Raw genomic sequence first — 19,032 nt, forward strand, 5'->3', positions numbered from 1 at the left:
CAACCCACTGGCAAAGTCTCCTGTTGGGGTAGGTGGGTATTTACAGATATTTTCATGTGTTTTTCATGTAACCCTCAGTTTCTAACATTACCCGGCCCCCTTCTTAAAATAAAAGTTTTTTATTGACAGAGATAATCAGTACATGGTTGCAATTTTCAAGAATACAGGTTGTAAAAAGTACATTTTTCTTCTGTAATGGATGAAGAGTGTTTTAACTGTTTAGTGAGTCTGAGCTGAGTAGCGCTTCATAAAAATATGACTTTGTGGTCCTAGTCCCATAAAGAATTGTCTTGCATTAATTTAGTTATATTTTTATGTAGTGAAGAATGTGATGTGGGCATTTTCCTCATGACAAGAAGAAATTAAATGACTGCTCATATCCCACAGAAAAGTAGGACAAAGCCCTAATCAGACAAATGAGTAATTACACTATGAGTAGTTCACACTATATTTAGAGTGCTTATTTGTGTAGGTTGAGTGTGTGTATACATACACATGAATACACATGCATTATATATCTGTATATATAAAAAAGGAGTTATATAAATTTCTATGTAGATTTCTATATAAAGAAATCTCCCAGATTAGGTGAGCTAACCTTGATGGCTCTGTGGTGGAGGAAGTGCTGAGATGTGAGGGATCCTGTCTTATATTGGACTTTCGTGTAACCCCTCTCAGTCTTGATTACTCACCTGTGAAGTGAGATAAAATATGTTATTTACACTCTTCAGATAAACTTTACAAAGAATTACTTGGGGAGGTACTGGCAGAGCATCACAGTAAAGCTGAGAAATAACCATATTTTTTTTTTTTTAAGCAACAAGGCTTTTGGTTTGTTGTTGGGAGTTCTGCACAGCAGCACATAATATCACTATAATGATTTAGTGAGAGAAGATGGAATAAGGAAATGCAGATTGTTGGCATTGGTACTGATAAATATTGCTCTTATTAGAGGCAGATGTGATTTTTCCTGACCTTTTCATCCAGTCTGTTTTCCCCTTCCATGCTCTTTTTAGGGATTTGTGCTTGCTGTTACCGTCATCCGAGAGGCCACGGAGGAGATCAGATGTTACATGCGCGACAAGGAAGTGAACTCGCAGATCTACAGCAAGCTCACAGCGAGAGGTCGGCTCGGTGGCTCCAGCATGCCCGCTGCATCCTGGCGCGGCTGCGGCAGCACCAGGGGTTGCAACTCAATCAAACGCTGCTGACAGTCGGAGAAGCAGAGTTCAAGGAATGGGGAGGGGGTTATGGGCTCGCAGGCACGTGGCTTTGCGGCCATGCTGCTGCTGCAGAGGCCTTGGGGGTCTGGGTGGCTTCTGGTGGATGGCTCCTCGCCGGGCTGCGGTGGATGCTGGGCTTTGCTGAGGGTTTCCTAGGGAGATGCCCAGCTAATGCGAGGAGGGTGTGTGTTAATTGCCTCAGGTAACTTCAGAGCATCATCTTGGCAACTCAAGGCACGGGGAGTGGGCAGCTGGTGTGTTTACATGTGCAGGAGATTGCGTAGTGGGCTGGGAGTTCACTGCAGCCAGCACGAGGCGGGGGTGAACTTCCAAGCCGCTGATGTGGTATTTTAAAACCCTGCTTGCTCTTAACTCCAGTGTAGGCCAAAGCTGGTTTCCCAATTATTATCCCTTCTTCATGGATTAGAGTCACCAAAGAAAATGAAACTGGATCTGAATTGCTCTAGGTTGTGGAGGTGGATGTTTCCAGAAGGGAAATGTGCTTTCCTTCCTGCAAAGCTGTGATGTAAGAGAAGCGCTCCATAATGTCACATGGATGGAGGGAGGGAGAGGCAAATACAGTGAAGAGCATAGTAGGAAGAAAACAAGAATGGAACGATAGTAGATGCGATATGTTGTTTGGGGTTTTTTTGTTTGTTTTTCTTCCAATTTTGGTAATAGCGCATCTGCCTTCCCCCTGCATGTGTTTTTTGCTTGCTCACCCTGTCAGTAAGAGAGACAGATGTAAGAATTTCTATAAGCTGCCAATTCATATTCTTTAATGGAAACAGCATGCTTAGTAAAGGGAGAAGGATCCGCATAGGCAGATAGTTTGCAAAAGCACTTTACTAGAAGAATTAAATCACACAGCTTCTGTGAAATTGTCAGAAGATGGTTATGCAGAGGCAGGTTCAACGAACGAGGGTGAAGGCAGGCTGTGTTCCAGTGTCTAGGCCTGGGGACCCTTTCAGCACGGGTACCGCAGATCATCAAGTACAAGTACTCTGTGTAGTGAAGAAGCTTGTGAGTGCATGTGTTAAATTTAAGGTGACTTGCTTGACACACTGACATGTTCCATCACTTTTGGAACATGCAATACTGGTTGAGTTTCATCGTTTTTTCTGGGTTTTGCCAGACAGGGACTTATATTGTGCAAGTCCTTTGGTAAAAGAGACTGTGTGATACATTGTCATATCTTTTGTGTGTTTCTCTTAGCAGTGGCTGATGTAGTTCCTCATATTGGCAATATCTTCTCTTGTATTTTTTTTGTATACATCACCTTTAGCCCCTTCCTCCAACTGTGAGGAGTTTGGAGACCTCGTTTGTCAGTGAGCCTAGGCTGCAGCTCAGCTGTGTCTGATCCCTGGCTCTGGCCATTGTTTACAGCTGTGCCGTACTTAACAAAGACATTTAAATTCTCATTTGAAAAATCGAATGCTGCCTCACTATGGAGTTACTCCTAATACCATGACAATGATGGTGAGGCCAGGGTTTTGTTTTTAAAAAGCAAATGAACTGAATTTAAGCAACTTCTTTTTTTCATTTCCAGTGTCTTTGTTACAAAAGTTTATACCCCTGAATTAAGATGCAGTGAACTAGGTGTAGTAAAAATATCCTGCTTTCAACACTTGCACTTTTAAGAATAAGGCTGCTTTTTAAATGTAATTGCTTAAGGCTGTATATATTTCACATGCCAGGAATTACGAGGCAACTTCGAACTTAGGGAGTTTGAGTTTCTGAATATTAAATCCCCTTTTAATAACGTGTTCTTACTACAACACTTAAAATGCTTGGCAACCAACAAAAGCCTCATCCAAGAGGGGTGTACTACATCTATTTAAAGATATAAAAGAGTTGCCTTCTGGATTCTATTCAGTGATCTATAAGGGGCCTGACCTCTCCTTTAGTTCTTTTCATATTGCTATTACGTTTCCCATGAATGATTTCCCTCCCCCCAGTCCTTTAACTTTTCTAATTTTGTGAAAGAAACCAAGGAGGATTGGCAGCTGGGCACTAGCTGAAAATCTTAAGCCACTTTATTTAACACAAATTTGATGCAGAAACAGGAACAAGACTCTCTAGCAGTATAGTTTAGAGTAGGAAAAACACAAAAAATTATTTATGATTGTCTCATGGTTTGGGGAGAAACGTAATTTTCTGTCTCTCACTGAATCTCAGTACTCAAGCTTTTCAGGAGACCTGAACATCTACTTTTTCACTGATTAAAACCTTAACACCTCTGAGAATCACCTAGAAGCAGGGAAGTACCTTGTGGGGTCACCATGGCTGGGGGATGGAAGAGTCTTTGGTTTGTTTTATTATATCTGTTAGTACTGTTAGAAAAAGTAGGCAAGCTGTCAAAGCAGCCCTTCATCAGGTCAGAATTAGAAGCTTCAAAAGAAGTTGAGAACAGCTGATCTTAACCATTAATTTTCAGTGTAGCTGACAAAACTCCAGATAGGACTTGCTTTGGACTGTTTACAGGCTGGTGGGTTGTTTTGTTTTTGTTTTTGGTGGGGTTTTTTTGTTGTTGAATGGCATGGTTCATGCTTCAGGATATTGGCACAGCCTTGTACTGAAAAGAGGCAGTGCAGAAGGGTACTGATGCACAAAAGCCTTCTGAAATGTTGCTATATAATTTTTTTGAAACTTCACAATAGTTTCACCTCTAAAGTCAGTGCTTTGCAGGAGGGGGATTAGGTGAGGCTTGACACTGAGCACTGCCGTCTTGAAGATTGGCTATAATGGATCTAATGGAGCACTGTAGCTTTCTCCAAGCTATTTTTATTTCTCCTGAGTATTTGCACTAAGCTGCAGTTAAGGTGACTGGAGAGTAGTTTTTCCCATCTCCAACCTTGGCCTCCCAGTGCAAGCCCACGAATGTAGATATATACGTACTTAGGTCTGAATGAAGTCAGGGAGACTTAACCACATGCTTATATGCCGTTTTGAATAGGGATAGACGTAAGCACAGATTTAAGTGCTTTCCCAAATCGGGATCCTCTTGTCCCTTTTGTGTGCAGTTCCTCACACCCTGTGCAGAGCCACAGCGGCAGCGGTCGGCCGGGAGCTCTCCAGCTCCAGCACACCCCCCAGCCTGGTCCCCCACCCCTGGGGTGCAGGGGCGGTATTTTAGATTTGCAGCTTTGCTCCTGTAAATTAAACTTTTTTCATGCACTCTTCTTGTTAAGCTTTTTAAGATTCATCAAGCCGCTTGCTTTGTAGAGAAAAAGAAAGAATCCTCTTTGGATCACATTTTATTTTGAATATAGTTGCTGCCAGGGTCTAATCTTTTTGGAGGGCGGTGTGAGGCAGAGTAGATGGTAGTGTATTTTCTGTGTTCCTTTATTTTACATAACATGGAAAAAACTCCACCCTGAACCTCTTTCTCTTTCTACCTGTATGATCAATTTATGTTCCCAAATGATGAAACCAGCAGACTTCTGGAAGGCATTTTTTTTTTTAATAGAAACCTCTCAATTTAAAGGACAGTTGTTTGGATTGTAATAAAAAATAATCAAATTTCAATCCCCTATTCATAAACCTACAAGCCTCCTTGTGTTCAGAGGTCTGTGTGCTGACTTTCTGCTTGATAGAAAGCTAGAACTGTGCTTGCAAATTCTTGGTTTGTTTTTCTTCTCTTGCAGCCCCCCTCCCTGAGTAACACTGCATAATAGAGAGAAACTCCACAGAAAGAAACGGGAAGAGACCTCCTACTGAGGGGTGCTACTTAAGATACAGATCATTGGCATTTACCAGCCATATAAAAACAATATTTTCCCAAACCCTCTGAGTCCTGCTCCACAGTTTATACAGCATAAGGCTGCAAAAGCCAAAAGTTTGGTGCAGCACATCCAAACAACCCTCTTTTTTTCAGATGCATTTAGCTTGTTTTAATAAACCTCTGGCTTCATGTTTAGTTCCAAGTTAAGTGTTTTGATCTGTACCTTAGTGAAGTTCTGCAGATCTATGGTGAAATCTTAAGTGGTAGAAAAATGGCATCTCTTCTGGCCAATATATTTAATACTTTAAATAATCTGCTTTTTGGTACATCCATCACTCTGCAGATTTGGTTATAATTTCAAAGACCATAGCTTAAGTTAGAACTGATTGCATTTTATTATGTTTACTTTTTTTGTCTTTAAAAATAAATCAGGATACAGCAAAGAATAAACAAATACCAATCAAATTTTAAGAACAGATTTTTTTTTTAAATAAGAGATCATGACCAGTTGCTTTTTAAAATTGCGTTAATCACTGATTTGTATTCTAACTTCAGAAAATATAAACTGGGAAGTATTGTAGATGTTAAATAAACCGATGTGTATTTAAAGGAAGCACTTCTAGATGCATTTATAAAAGCAGTAATTTATTATTACAAAAATACTTTAAAAGCAGAGAAGTACTGGGAAGTGAAGCAGTTGTGTTATTAGCTAGTTTGTTAAACATACATGAGAAAGCATCTAATGTTTAGGAGGTAGTTTCCCCACAGAAAGAAAAAGGAATTACAGAATTCCCAAGATCAAAATAAAACTAATTCAAGTAAGTTGCTTTATGGGAGTCCTGAGTCAAAGGAAACATCTGGTCCTGCGCCTTCTTAGCAGGACATGTGGTACATACTGCAGAGATGTCATCCATGAGAGGCCAGGAGTATGGCTGGAAAAGCAGCATTAGCTTTGCTATCTAAAAAGGGCATCTCATTTATACAGGAGTTATAAAAATGTGTATTGGTTAGAAGGGTCCTCTTTTACCTGAAAGCAGCTGAGGTTGGGAGGGTTATTGAACAAGACAAATCTGCTCCAGCTGCTTTGATTTTTCTCAGCTTGGAAAAATTTTAAAGCAGTTGATACTGTTTTCAGAATAATGATCCAAAAAGCCTTTCATGTGCATAGCGATAGGAAATCATCATGTTGTAGCTTTGACCAGGCGTTAATTTTTCTTTTCCAGCATGAATTTACATCATTAAAGAAAGCACTACAAAAATAAGTGAATTTTTGAACCCTGCAGGTCGTGCTTTGTATACTGACAGTCACCAAATAAATCCTTTAAGAGAAATACATAAAATATGGTTAAACAAATGCACCTCTCCTTCCACGAGCTTTTCTGCACGGTGGTTTAGGAATTGCTATGCCTGTGTGGGGAGAGCACACAGGGTTTTTTCTCCTCCTTTGCACAGGAGAATATTCAAAAGCACTTTTTGTTGGTTTGTGAATAACCGTATTAAAAGGGGAGGAAGAGATGTTATCTGTCAGACCCTTTTAGTGTCATAGTACCTAACTTTGTATAGCCCATACAGAGGACTGCCAGGGATGCTTTTTTGGATCCTCTTGGAGTGCGGCTTTTCTTTTCAAGCCTCTGCGTAATGGACTCTTAATCCCCGGTATGCTTCCTGCCCCGGCAGAGATGTCTTTAGCCCAGCATTCATTTTGTTTACCCTTTTTTTAACTAAAAATCTCACAAGGCAAAACCCAGAATCCACGAAAGACCTATGAGATATTTGTGAAATGGGCCATGACTGCTTATAATTTGTAGGAATAATTACAGCATGTAAGGAAGTCTGCATTTATTAGCAGCAGTGATGAAGCATGTTGTTAAGCACACAGTGTGTCACCAAAGCAGCAGGCTGCCGGGAGCCCAGAATGGCTTTCATTGTTAATTTGGAGCAGAAACACTGAAGCATATCCTGAGAAGGATGCTAATGAAGGGACTGCCAGTAGTAAAATCCTAGTGACCTTTGTGCTTTGTGCTAATTTCTATTCCCCCTCCCTTCCCCCTTCTCCATTCCCCCTGAGCTGCTATCTGGCCAGTTAGCCCATGAATTTCGAGGTACAGTAGGAGTGTTGTCCATGCCAGGGTGAGCTCCACGTGCCTCCCCCACTTCCACTCAAATCACAGCAGATTAAAGAGGCTTTTGTTGAAATATAACAGACAGACACATAGAGCCAGGGTTCAAATTAACTCATTATAAATCACTGGTTAGTCCGAGAAGCCAAATCTAGAGTTGGCTAATGATTTGAAATTACTAGCCAATTGTTAAATTAATCCCCTGTTTTAAAGCAACTGGGAAATGTTTGACAGCTGCAAAGAAATAAATATTTATGTGTTTTCTGTAGGACCCATGCTCTGCAGGGCTTGTTCAAGATGTGTGCGTCGAGAGGCAAAGGAGAGGTGGTAGAGCTGAGCTAGGTACAAGAGCTGTGGCACAGAAGGAAATGAGCCTGGTTTTTAAGATGGGTCCATTGTACTTACAGCTTCCAGGTCTTGGCTCGAGAGTTGAACTTTAAATTTTCAACCACTGAAAGAGGAGTCAGGAGTTGATGGTTCCCTGTTGTAACTTTCCTATTCTTGCCTGATGCTGAAAGTAATGTTGAATTCCTGGGTTAAGCATTACAAAAAACAGTTTAAGGGCTTGTTTCAGAGTTGTCACTAAAGAGTGAGGAAGGAGTTTCTGCATCCAGGGCTGAAATCTGGAGCTGTTAGATGAGAGGGTAAGTATTGGGCAATGTTGCCTAATTCTTGTGATGGAAACATTACCCATTTTCTCCAGAATAGTGAAGTAGAAGGAAGGGAGGTAAGGAACATTGCACAGCGCCCACAAACTGTCCTGCTGCTGCTCTAATGCACTGGTATCTTTCCTTTGCAGGGACTGTGAAGGTGAAGAGCTCTAATATACAAGTAGGCGACCTCATCATTGTTGAAAAGGTTAGCCTTTACGTGTATCTCCTCTGTGTAAAGTACTTTTTTTTTTTTTTTTGCAAGACCGTAGAAAATGAGATATTTTAAGTCATATTTGTTTTACAGTAGGCTTAGAATGTCAAGTGTTGAACACTAGTTACAATATTTCACCACTTTTCAGGGTTCCCTCACCCCACCAAAATAGCATCATCATCTTTACAAATGAGAGCAAATCTGTAGATATGCACCTCTAACCTAATTTTTCCACTTATAATATAGCAAGATAAAAAGCCTCCCTGGTCCTGTCTCTGACTGTTGGACACAGGTTAAATACCTAATACTAATGCAACATCCAAATGTTGCTTTGGGAGATACAGTGATCCATTTGTAGGCACTGATATGTACAGGTATATTTTCCCCTTTATACAAATTTATGTGCATGTTTTTAATCCAGTGATTTTTATTTTTTTTCACATACTCTTTGTGCAAGCGGCTATGACCTCTAAAACCATTAGTATGAAAATATTCAGTACAAAAAAGAGAAAAATGGTAGCTGTAGATTCCAGATACATGCTTGCTTCTAGCATGAGACTTCTTGAAAGGAAACCAGCATTAGTTTAAAATTTCTTCATACTTCTAGAATTACTCACTAGCCCTTTTGTAAACCTACCCATTGGTGGGTCTGGTCAGTGGGAGCTGGCACCAGTTATTATTCTGCACTTGGAATTCTGCAGGGAAGTGAGTTCAGGATTCAAAGCAAAAAGAATACCAAGCTTCAGTCTGACAAAGAAATCCTCTTTCTCCTGCATATCCCCTTTGCTTGTTATGGTGGGGCTGTGGAAGGGGCTGCACACGCGTGCAAGGCTGTATGCACAATAATAGCCTTTCTTCTCCTAACAGAACCAGCGGGTCCCTGCTGACATGATCTTCCTGAGGACGTCGGAGAAGAATGGTAAACATCTGGAACCAATTGTCAAAATAGCCATTAACCTTTCTCTGGTTGTTTAGAGAAAATTATCTTTTGGAAATGTGAAAGAAATAGATAATAGTAAAATTTTAGAGAGACAGAAAATTCAAATGCTTTTATGGACCGTCACTTCTTGGGATGTTATACTCTTTTTGTTTGCTAGTCAAAGAATGTAAGTAGTTGAATCCAGGGTAAATGGATCTGGTTGCATAACAGTTTGAGTTTTAGATGTAAATTATTTTACTTGCCATTCAGGTTTGTTTTGTTAAGTGTGGGATAAGGAAATGTTTGATCAGAAGGATTAGAAAACATAAAAACTAATGAGAACATTTCAAATGTCTTAAAGATACAGTGAAGAGTCTCACTGTATTCTGGGCTAGTGGAAGGAAATGAATGCGTGATGCAAGAATATAATTCTTATGTTATTAACAAATGCTACTTGAAATCAGATACTGTCTCCAAAGAAAGAAGGGTGTCCTAGATATGAAGCCATTTCATGAGTTATCGATGTACCTAAGACAGGTCTGGAAAGAGCACTGACTGGTGTTGAAAATCCACAGGGTCTTGCTTCCTTCGCACTGACCAGCTGGATGGTGAGACAGACTGGAAATTGCGGCTGCCTGTTACCTGTACTCAGAGGCTGCCAACTGCTTCTGTAAGCTGCCTTCATACAAAATACTGTACTTGGTAAACACACGTATCTGTTTTACCTGAAAAATGTTCAGGTGCTTCAGTTAATGGGCTGTTTCGAGAAGCAGGTTAATGCAGCATTGTTCTGCACAGGGCTCAGTACATGCTACGGATTAGCTTTGGCAGTAAAGAATATAAGGGTAAACCAGCTCTTCCTGAGCCCCAGGCAAGATTTCAGGTAAGTTGAAGCTAGGTGTCTGTGCTGCACGGCTGTCACTGCAGAGCTGTGCAGACAGGCCCTGGGGTTGGCAGCTAGAGATGACCTTGCAGCAGGATGTGGCTAATGGTAGGATGCTCCTGTTTTCTTTTTCCTCTCCAGAGACCACTGCAGTAACTTACTGCAGGATAGGTACCCTTGGTGGTGGTACTTTTCAAGTGCTCCCTTTCATTCCTTGTACTGCAGTATGTTCAGAGGCACAATTGATGCGTTTTCATGAAATGGCTTCAGAAGCCATTAAGTTTTCATTGCTCACCTTTATGAAAGGAGGAGTGTCACCATGGAAGCTGTACTGTATGATCTGAAAGAAACATATAACCGCCATCAAACGTGCTGTTTCCCAGAATCTCTAGCTAAAGTAGTTCATGTGTTGTGTTGTTTTGTTTTTTTAAAAGAAAAAGGGGGAATCAGAATACCTGCCTTATTTATGTTCTATCTGTAAAAAGTGCACAAAGTTTATTTTATACAAAGGCTTTGAAGCAAGGCATTCCCTCCATGGAGTTCATGCATGTGTAGGAGTCAGCAGTGAAAACACTGCGGAATTGGTGTATCTTCTTGTCACCACAGAACTCTTCCTAGTGACACTGGCATCTTGAACTAAATATTAAGTGATAGGGTGTTCTTGGTTGCCGTGGAAGACTTGTCCAAACCTTCTTTGCTGTGAAGAAATAAGTGTCTTAGGCTGTCTTGATTATTCAGACTGAAATTTCTTTTATGGGGCACCAACATCTAAGTAACTCCCAGGAGTCTCTCAGGTATCAGTTCAAGAGATACTCTTCAGTGAAGCTGGTACACCAATTGTATTTTATCTTAGGCAGTTGGGCTCCAGTAAGTAACATGATTTAGTAATAATCTTAACTTGATAAGTAACTCTTGCTCAAAGTATTTTGGTAGAAACATTATTAAAATGTGGTTGTCTAACTGTCTGCCAAAACATATCTGTTCTATAGGACCTACTGCAAATCCGATCTTACGTATATGCAGAAGAACCCAGTATTGATATACATAACTTTGTGGGGACCTTCACAAGGGTGAGTCTTGCTGACATATGCTTGAAATCATATGTGGAGTGTTTGTTATGCAAACCTTCTGAATGCTACCAGGGTGCCAGAGTTTTTCAGGAGAAATAGTGAAGTCTGTCTTGTTATTCCTTATCTCTTCTTTCTTCTTTTTTTTTTTTTCCTTCATAAAATCCATGAAATAAATCCGAAACAAAAATACAGTTATTGAAGCTTTGACTTGGGGACAATGTCATAGGCTGTTTGGGATTAAGGACCTTACTCTGAAGCTATTAGATCTGAACATTCAGATGGAGATTGGTAGTTATGTGCCTGTTCAGAAGAAAACCTGGACCACCATGGACTCTGTAGATTAAAATCCTTTAGTTGTGAAAAGACAGGGGATCTTGGCTAGATACGGCAATAGCAGTTTTAATTCTGAGTCAGTTGTTTTTTTGGCTCCAATTGCACGCGACCTATGTGAACTCAGTTATATCTGCCCCCCTATTTCAGAGGGCAGCAGCTCAGAGCCCCTGTGAAGTATCACCATTAAAAAAATATATATCTCTTGACTTGTTGGGAAGATGCATTGCCTACTTGGAGCAAAAGGTTGGGGATTTTTCCCTTCAGTGGGATTACAAAAATTTTGAGAGATTCATCTAACACCCTTGGTGAGTTTTCAGAGGACAAATGGTTTTGTAACAAATAGAAAACAGTTATAGCTTTTTAGAAGTTGTCTGCTGGTATTTTAGTTCAAAATTGTAGGTTTTGCCCTTTTTATGTGGCATGGTTTAATCTGGTTTAGTAGTGCTGGCATGGAAGAAGAGTTTGAGTGGCTTGGGGAGACAGTTTTTGTATAAAACCTTCACTGACATTAATTTACTTTCTTATGCAAAGGTACAATTGTGTAGAATTAATCTTTTGGTGCCTAAGAGGAACCGCACTTTCTTGTAACTGTTCTCTGGTGTGTATCAGACAACTTTCCAGGCATCACTGAGCAGTCCAACCAGGTTCTCGGTGAGATCTTACAGTAGCAGGAGAAACGCTATTAATCTGCATGAGCCAAGTGAGGGAACATTTTCCTGTAGTCCCTGGAGAGCTGCTGAAAAATCCCTTTCTTGTTTATGATTCCTGGGGGATTTCAGCAGGCAGAGGTATCTTAATAGATTTTGCTTTTTTTTTTTTCCCCCCCAACCCTTCTCTCCACTGAGACAAAGTGCTCATGTTCTTAATCCAAGCAGAGATTTACCTGGGTTTATGAAAATCCCCTGTTTTATCAAGAAGCCCTTTACCAACGCTCCCGGTGTCCCTCTCCAGACGCCTCTGTGTAACTCTTTCATCCGCTGGCCTTTTACACTACTGACAAGTTTTTTTGGTTTCTATCCTGTTGTAGGAGGACAGTGACCCTCCAGTGAATGAAAGTTTAAGTATAGAAAACACCCTATGGGCTAGCACAGTGATTGCATCAGGTAAGATGGAGGCATGTGTAATTCCTTTTTTTTTAAAGGGAATATGTTAACAATTTTTAAAGGTCTTTTTGTAATGGAATAATAATCTCTGTCAGTTGGAGAAATTAGCAGTTGGAATGAGGTTTCCCACTTGTCCTAACACCTCTAGGGAGCTGAGCTGACATCTAATTGCCTCTTGGACATTCCTAGATGAGAAAGAACTGGAGTGGCCTTTGGGCACTTCTTTAGCATCTAGGACCAGAATAGCACTTAATTGCTCTCCACATTGACATCCTAATCTGTAACAGAAATGGTGTCAAATAGATTCTGGTAACAGAAGCTAAGATGAAAGATTTCCAGGCAAGTGCTTCCATTGAGTTAGTCTTATATACTTTCAAAAAGGAAAAAAATAAATTCTTTGACAGATTTTGGTTTATATATACAATAACCTCCCAAGGCCTGAGATTAATCAATGCCCTCTTGTAGAGACTTGTCAAAGTAAAAGCCTTGTTCCTCTCCTGTCCAGCGTGCATGCAGGGCTTACAGGGCAGTAGCCACAGGAGAGTGAAATTCTGTTCTGGAATTAAAGTTGTTGAATGGAGAGACTTCACAGTGCAGTACTGTGAATTAATAATAATGGGAGGGAACATGAACTTCAGAAGATTTTTTTTTTTTTCTGAAGCACTGAAAAGATTTTGATTTGCTCTTTTAAAAGCAGAAAACAATGAATAAATTTTATTCCTGTATGTTTCTATCTAATCCTGCTCTAACTCTTCTTTGAAATGTATTACAGTGTTGTCACAGTGCTGTGACCAAGGGATCATAATAAACTAGTTGTCCAGATACAATTTAATCAAGTAAATTATGTTTATAGATTAGTAATTGCCATGCAGTAGGTAATCTACCTTCCTCCCCTCCGAGTGTAGACACATGTAGTCAGTCTGGCAGCTTCAGATACCCATCAGGCTGTGTAATGCATGAGTCTCAGCTCATCCTGCTTTTGAACAAAATAGATGGAGAAATGGAAAGCTGTTTTTCTTGTGATTCTGTCCTGTATGGCTACTGTCCCCACAGCACCCTTTCCCCAGGGGACTTGCTTGCCTCTTGTGTTGAAGCTTTAATTTATACCAGCTCTTGAACCAGTGCAGATCTCAACATTGCCGTGGCTGAGCCGAACATGGGGTGGGGGGGTGTGTCACAGTGAATAGTCCTACTGAAATCAGAGGGAGATGCTCTCCTGTCCTCAGCATGCCCGCAGCCAGTGCCTTCTGAGGGTAAAGGCTCTTCCTTTGCTGTACATTCAGCTGTGTGTAGTATACATGTGGGTGCAGACATTTTTCCCCAAAGGAGGGCACAGCGCACACTCTGCTCCACCTGGTCGCTACTCCAGTGTTGTGTAGAAGTCCTGGGTGGTCTTGGTGTCTGTATCAAGGCATGCAACAACCTCCTGTCTGCCCAAATGAACCTACTGTTTGAATCTAATCCTCCTTTCTGGATAAGTTATTTGTAGATAGACATCTTTGTGAGTTCAGTTAAAAGGAATAACATTTGCAAATATTTTCATCATTTCAAATGGTTTATGCACTGGAGTCTGTTTTGAATGGCCATAAAACAGCTACAGTTAGAAACACACTTTTAATACATATCAGTCTGCCTTCAAGCTGTTTTCTAGCTCTGACAGGTTTCCACTCTCATTTTGACTGACTTGATCAATATAATACTTGGTTTTGTTTCTCCTATGGCAATAATAAATAGCATGTTGTAGGTTATTTCTGTTAGGAAAAAATGGGGATATTATTTTTCTTCCTCTGTAAGTGAAAGCTGTCAAGTTGTGGTGATGCCATCTCCCTAGGGCAGCCTTTGCTTGTAAGACAGAGCAGAGCTATGTGGCTTTCTCCATCTGCTGTGGTAGGAATAGGTCTGACTCTGTTTGTGGTTGATTTGGAGTAGCTGTGCCATCTGCTGATTTGAATTGTGATGATCTTACCACCACCTGCCATCTGGCTCCAGTGATTTGTTGTTTTTCAGTGTTTCTTTTTTTTTTTTTTTTAAAGGAATGTTTCCCAGCATATTTTTAGAAACCACCTCTTTTGAATCAGTCTTATTTAAAAATAATTCACTTGCAGCTTGTTAAAACTTTGATCGTTAATGGGAGCAGGGGAAAATCAGAGTATAAAATGGCAATGTATTTGCAGCAGTGCTATTTTTTAGTGTTGTTTTTCTCCATTTTTACAGACCCCTAAAATTTTCTAGTAAAATATTAGACCTTGGCAATAGCAGCTTTTAAACTCTTGATGGTAGATGGCTTTTTCTTTATGGCTTTTTGCAAAGTCTTTAAGAGAAATCTGTAGAAAACCAGTAATTTATGGTGCTAAACTGTATTATGCTTCCGTGAGAAGGAAAGGGAGAACTTTGTTGCTTTCAGCTCTTTAGCAACTGCAGGACATAGCATTAAAATACACTGATGGGCTCCCAGCAGCTCCATCTGTTACAGTAAGGTAGGAGTTGGTATGATTTCTCCTTTTGATGGGAACAGCAATTAGACAAATATTTAAAGTGTAGATTTTAAAATAAGGTAATTCTGTCTTTGAAAGCTGTTGGAATTAATTGGTTTTACTCTGATTGTGGCAACCTTCACCAATAAAGAACTGTAAGCCAGAGCACTGATTTGACACAATGAAGGACCACTGTCTGGTGTAAGGCAAATTTACACACACCTAAGTGGAATTCACAGTGGTGGGAGGCAAACCAAGAAATCCTCCATCCTTAGCAACTTTTATAGTGGGGCAAGACAACTGACATCAAAAGGGGGTCAGGGGAAGGTTGAGAGAGCAAAGCAGTTGACTTCTCTTTCCATGCACATTAGTTGATGCAGTTGGTGATGCTGCATCAAGTCCAACCATATCGGCAGTGTGGTTGAAGACTTACTGACTTTTTGTAGGATGTCTTCTTTCAAAGTCTGTTTTTGTAGGTTTTACATTTCAGGTACTGGCTTTTTAAATTTCTGGTTGCTATTGCTTCTGAAATTAACCTGCTAAAAATCCTTTCCAACTATCAAGTCTTTCAATCCAGCAAGTGTTTTTATAGAGAAAACAAATGGAGGTTGTTTTCCTTTGGCTGACGCGTGCTCTGTTTTGTTTAGGTACTGTTGTGGGAGTTGTCCTCTACACTGGAAGGGAACTGCGCAGTGTGATGAATACTTCAAACCCAAGAAGTAAGGTATGGTGAGGAAACGGTCTTACAATAAATAAAAAGGGGCAGAAATTTATCGTTTTTAAAGAAAACCCTTCCAAATGCTATATGTGCATGCTGTAGGGATAACCTCATAGGAATAATGATTCATGCCTTCCAGCCTACGATTTAAGATAGTTACCGTAGCAGAACCTATTTCTCCTTATGTTTTTTGTTCTTATTATACATGTGTCTTCTCACTTTAAGATAGGTAAAACCATTTTTTTGTATGGTTATAAGAAGATAGTCCCAGTTAGAATAGGAAAGCTCATTTTGCTTCATTCCTCTATTATAACAAAGCTAAGACACGGTGCGGGGATGTTTATGCTGTTAGCAGCTTTTGGCAGCATGGGTCCTCTGACACCCCTTTATGCATTGCTTAGCTTCCAAAGGATGGAATTCTTATTTAATAAGATGGCAACAGTATTGCGTATAAATTTCAATATGTTTGTAGTGTTTTAAAAGAGAAGTTGACTAGTGGGGAAATGGCAGTTTGGATAGGGCAGTTCATTCCCTTTGTGAATATTACATTGAGCTAACATCTTCATTTGTGTGCTTGAAATGTCATTTATTTCTTTAGATTGGTCTTTTTGATTTGGAAGTGAACTGTCTTACCAAGATCCTGTTTGGGGCTCTCGTGGTGGTCTCGCTTGTCATGGTGGCCCTTCAGCACTTTGCTGGCCGTTGGTATCTCCAGATCATAAGATTTCTTCTTCTGTTCTCAAACATCATTCCCATTAGGTAAGGCGATTGCTAATTCTTGCCAGCAAAATACTGCTTGCTTTGTGTCCTCCTCCATGCTTCTAGTATGAAGAAGCACGTAAACCCCTCATTTGACAACTAAGCAAATCTAGAAATGGAAATTAAATTACTGTTAGAACACAAGAATTGCTTTGTTGTTTCTGCTGAATTTGTTCAATGTGTTCACCTGTTCACTGACTCGAACTCAGGCTGTGGATTAGTCATTGAAGACCCCTTCTCTCAGTGTTTGGGCTATCTGGTTACTTTGATAAGAGTAGAGCAAAAAATGGAAAAGGAGGGTTATTTATACAGCATGGAGTGTAATAGGACCCAACTGCCTTTTAGAGGGGACTGAAACTTTAATATTTAATTGTACTGTATTAATAAGTGGATTGCTACTTTCAATGTAGGTCTGGGATTCATTTCAGTTCCATTTTTAACCTGCTGTCTGCATATCAGTCACGCTGTCCTTACTTGTCTGTGTCCATCTTCCCCGCAAATTATGTCTATTCTTCTCAGTGTAATTTTATCACTTATCTCTGAATTACAGTACCACTGCAGCAATACACAGTCCCTCTCCCAGTTTGCCACCTGACCAGTGACTTTGAATATACTTCTCCCAAAACACCTTTATTGGCAGCTCAAACTCAGTGTGGAAGATGTGTCCTTCTTTCATTGCACTGTAGCAGTTCACAATGATTTTTTCCAAAGTTTAACTGGTGATATGTTTTCTTTCTCTTTTTTCCCTTCCTCCTGCATAGTTTACGTGTGAATCTGGACATGGGGAAAATTGTCTACAGCTGGGTGATCCGCAGAGATTCCAAAATTCCTGGGACTGTGGTCCGGTCCAGCACTATTCCTGAGCAGCTGGGGAGAATATCCTATTTGCTTACAGACAAAACAGGTATTTATGTAGAAAATACAGTTTTGATTCATAGTATGTTGTTGTTTGGATTTTGTTACATTTTTGGCCAGCCAGAGAGTATAATGTAAGATTTCTTTGGACTAGAAGAAATATGCATTTCCTATCACTTTGACAATATGATTTAATCAGTTTTTGAAAAAAATTTGCCTTTTTTGTTCTGAACGCACCATAAGTAAGATAGGACAGGAGTATTACGCTAATTTAAAGAATGCTTAAAGTGTGCTATTAAACCAAAAGCTGAGGGTAAGAATAAAATTAAAAGCAACTTTTTAGAGTTAGTTTTCAAAGCCAGATGAACATAGCTTACATGTGTAGGCAGAAAAGTACCACCAGTCTGTCTGCTGCTGTCCTTACACTTTTAAAGTTGAGCTTGAATTCAGAAGACCTAAGTGGTAATGAAAAGCTTGGTCTGATGTAAAATCCTGGTCCCGCTGAAGTTGTTTCCAGTTTTCTTTGGTTCCAACAGGACCAGAATTACACTTGCAGCTCTTGCTGGCATTGATTTTGGGGTGAATCTTATTTACTGGCACAGTAACATGCACCACTAATTCCCAGGACAATCAGCCCTCAGGTTTGTTAATATTGTCTTTTGCTGGCCTCAGCCTGTACTGGGAGCCTGGTGCAGTCACTGATTCAGCTTCTGTCCCAGTTTCTCTTGAATTTGGGGTACAGCAAGGGTGAGAACGTGTGGTGGGGAATAGGCATGTTGGTTCCCACTCCATGTCTGGTGCTGCTTCTCTTACAGGAACTCTTACACAGAACGAGATGGTCTTCAAACGACTTCATCTGGGAACAGTAGCTTATGGCCTGGACTCCATGGATGAAGTGCAGAGCCACATATTCAGTATATACACGCAGGTAGAAATAAGTTGCATTACTTACCTGTTCGTTCACAAAACAGTTTTCCACATCACTGATGTAACAGTGAATTAATATGGCAGGGATCTGCTTATTAACTATTGCTTTTTGGAAAAGTCTGAAGCTCACTGGAAGCTTAATACATAACTATTATCATGATTGCTTATTACATTTGTAGATTGTTTCACATCCACCAGTCTTTAACTAACAGCACATGCATGAATCTGCAAGTGTGAGTGTATGTGCCTGTGTCTTGTTACTGAGGTCTAACTGTAAAATAGCATGCTTTTGTTTAGATGTTCACCACGTACAGTGACCACAGCATTTGCTTTGTTGAAAAATTGGGACTGGGTAATGTTTAGTGGATTAAGTTGCTGTTTGAAATGCTGTGTACTGGAGCTATAATAAAGGAAGAGGAATCATCAGTACTCAGTAAGCAGTAACAGAGAACAGTGTACCAGTATTGCTGCTTTAGGCCTGATGGTTAAAAAAGAAAATGGTAAAAGTGGGATTCTTTCACTAATACACCAGTGATCTTACATAGTGCATGACTGATGTCTGCTTTGAGAACTACTTACACCTAAAGAAGGCAGCAAAGTCAACATGTAAAGTATGGAACAGGAAAATCCTGTTTTGGGAAGTCTCTCCTTTGCATTCCTCTTTCAGTATCACTGGATAAGCCAGCATCTAAAAAGCCTTCATGTCTGTTCTTAGACTTTTATTTCAGTTTTGTATGATAACCAGGTAATGCCATGTGACTTGTCTGGGCCAGCAAACTGTATTCCTTAGCATATTACAATGGACAAGATACTTATGAATTGAAACTTCGTATAGATATGTGCACTTCCTTTGTAAAACGAGGGATGAGGTTTTAGTTAAGAGTATTACTACCTTTATGAAAAAAAAATCAACTGTCAGTGGCTGATGTTCCAGCCACTCCTCTGAGTGGTACTCATAAAAGATTTAAGAATTGGCGCTAATTATGTGATCATGGAAGCATTGTTTTTCATTTTCTGTTAATAACTGTTTTCTCAACTTCAGCTAGAAATAACTTTTTTG

The 19,032-nt window shown here is 40.1% G+C and overlaps 1 protein-coding gene across 1 annotated transcript in view; it reads left to right on the forward strand.

Annotated features, from left to right (window-relative positions):
• Positions 1 to 19,032, forward strand: part of ATP9A (ATPase phospholipid transporting 9A (putative)) — a 64,826-nt gene that overhangs the window by 13,911 nt on the left and 31,883 nt on the right. The window contains exons 4-13 of the mRNA XM_074888193.1: positions 1,017 to 1,125; positions 7,867 to 7,925; positions 8,799 to 8,850; positions 9,426 to 9,520; positions 10,723 to 10,803; positions 12,164 to 12,239; positions 15,361 to 15,437; positions 16,030 to 16,190; positions 16,952 to 17,094; positions 17,861 to 17,973. Of these exons, the coding sequence (XP_074744294.1) occupies positions 1,017 to 1,125; positions 7,867 to 7,925; positions 8,799 to 8,850; positions 9,426 to 9,520; positions 10,723 to 10,803; positions 12,164 to 12,239; positions 15,361 to 15,437; positions 16,030 to 16,190; positions 16,952 to 17,094; positions 17,861 to 17,973 (966 nt within the window). The remainder of the gene's footprint in view (positions 1 to 1,016; positions 1,126 to 7,866; positions 7,926 to 8,798; positions 8,851 to 9,425; positions 9,521 to 10,722; positions 10,804 to 12,163; positions 12,240 to 15,360; positions 15,438 to 16,029; positions 16,191 to 16,951; positions 17,095 to 17,860; positions 17,974 to 19,032) is intronic.

This window comes from Strix uralensis, chromosome 18 (assembly GCF_047716275.1).
Source record: "Strix uralensis isolate ZFMK-TIS-50842 chromosome 18, bStrUra1, whole genome shotgun sequence".
NCBI lineage: Eukaryota > Metazoa > Chordata > Aves > Strigiformes > Strigidae > Strix > Strix uralensis.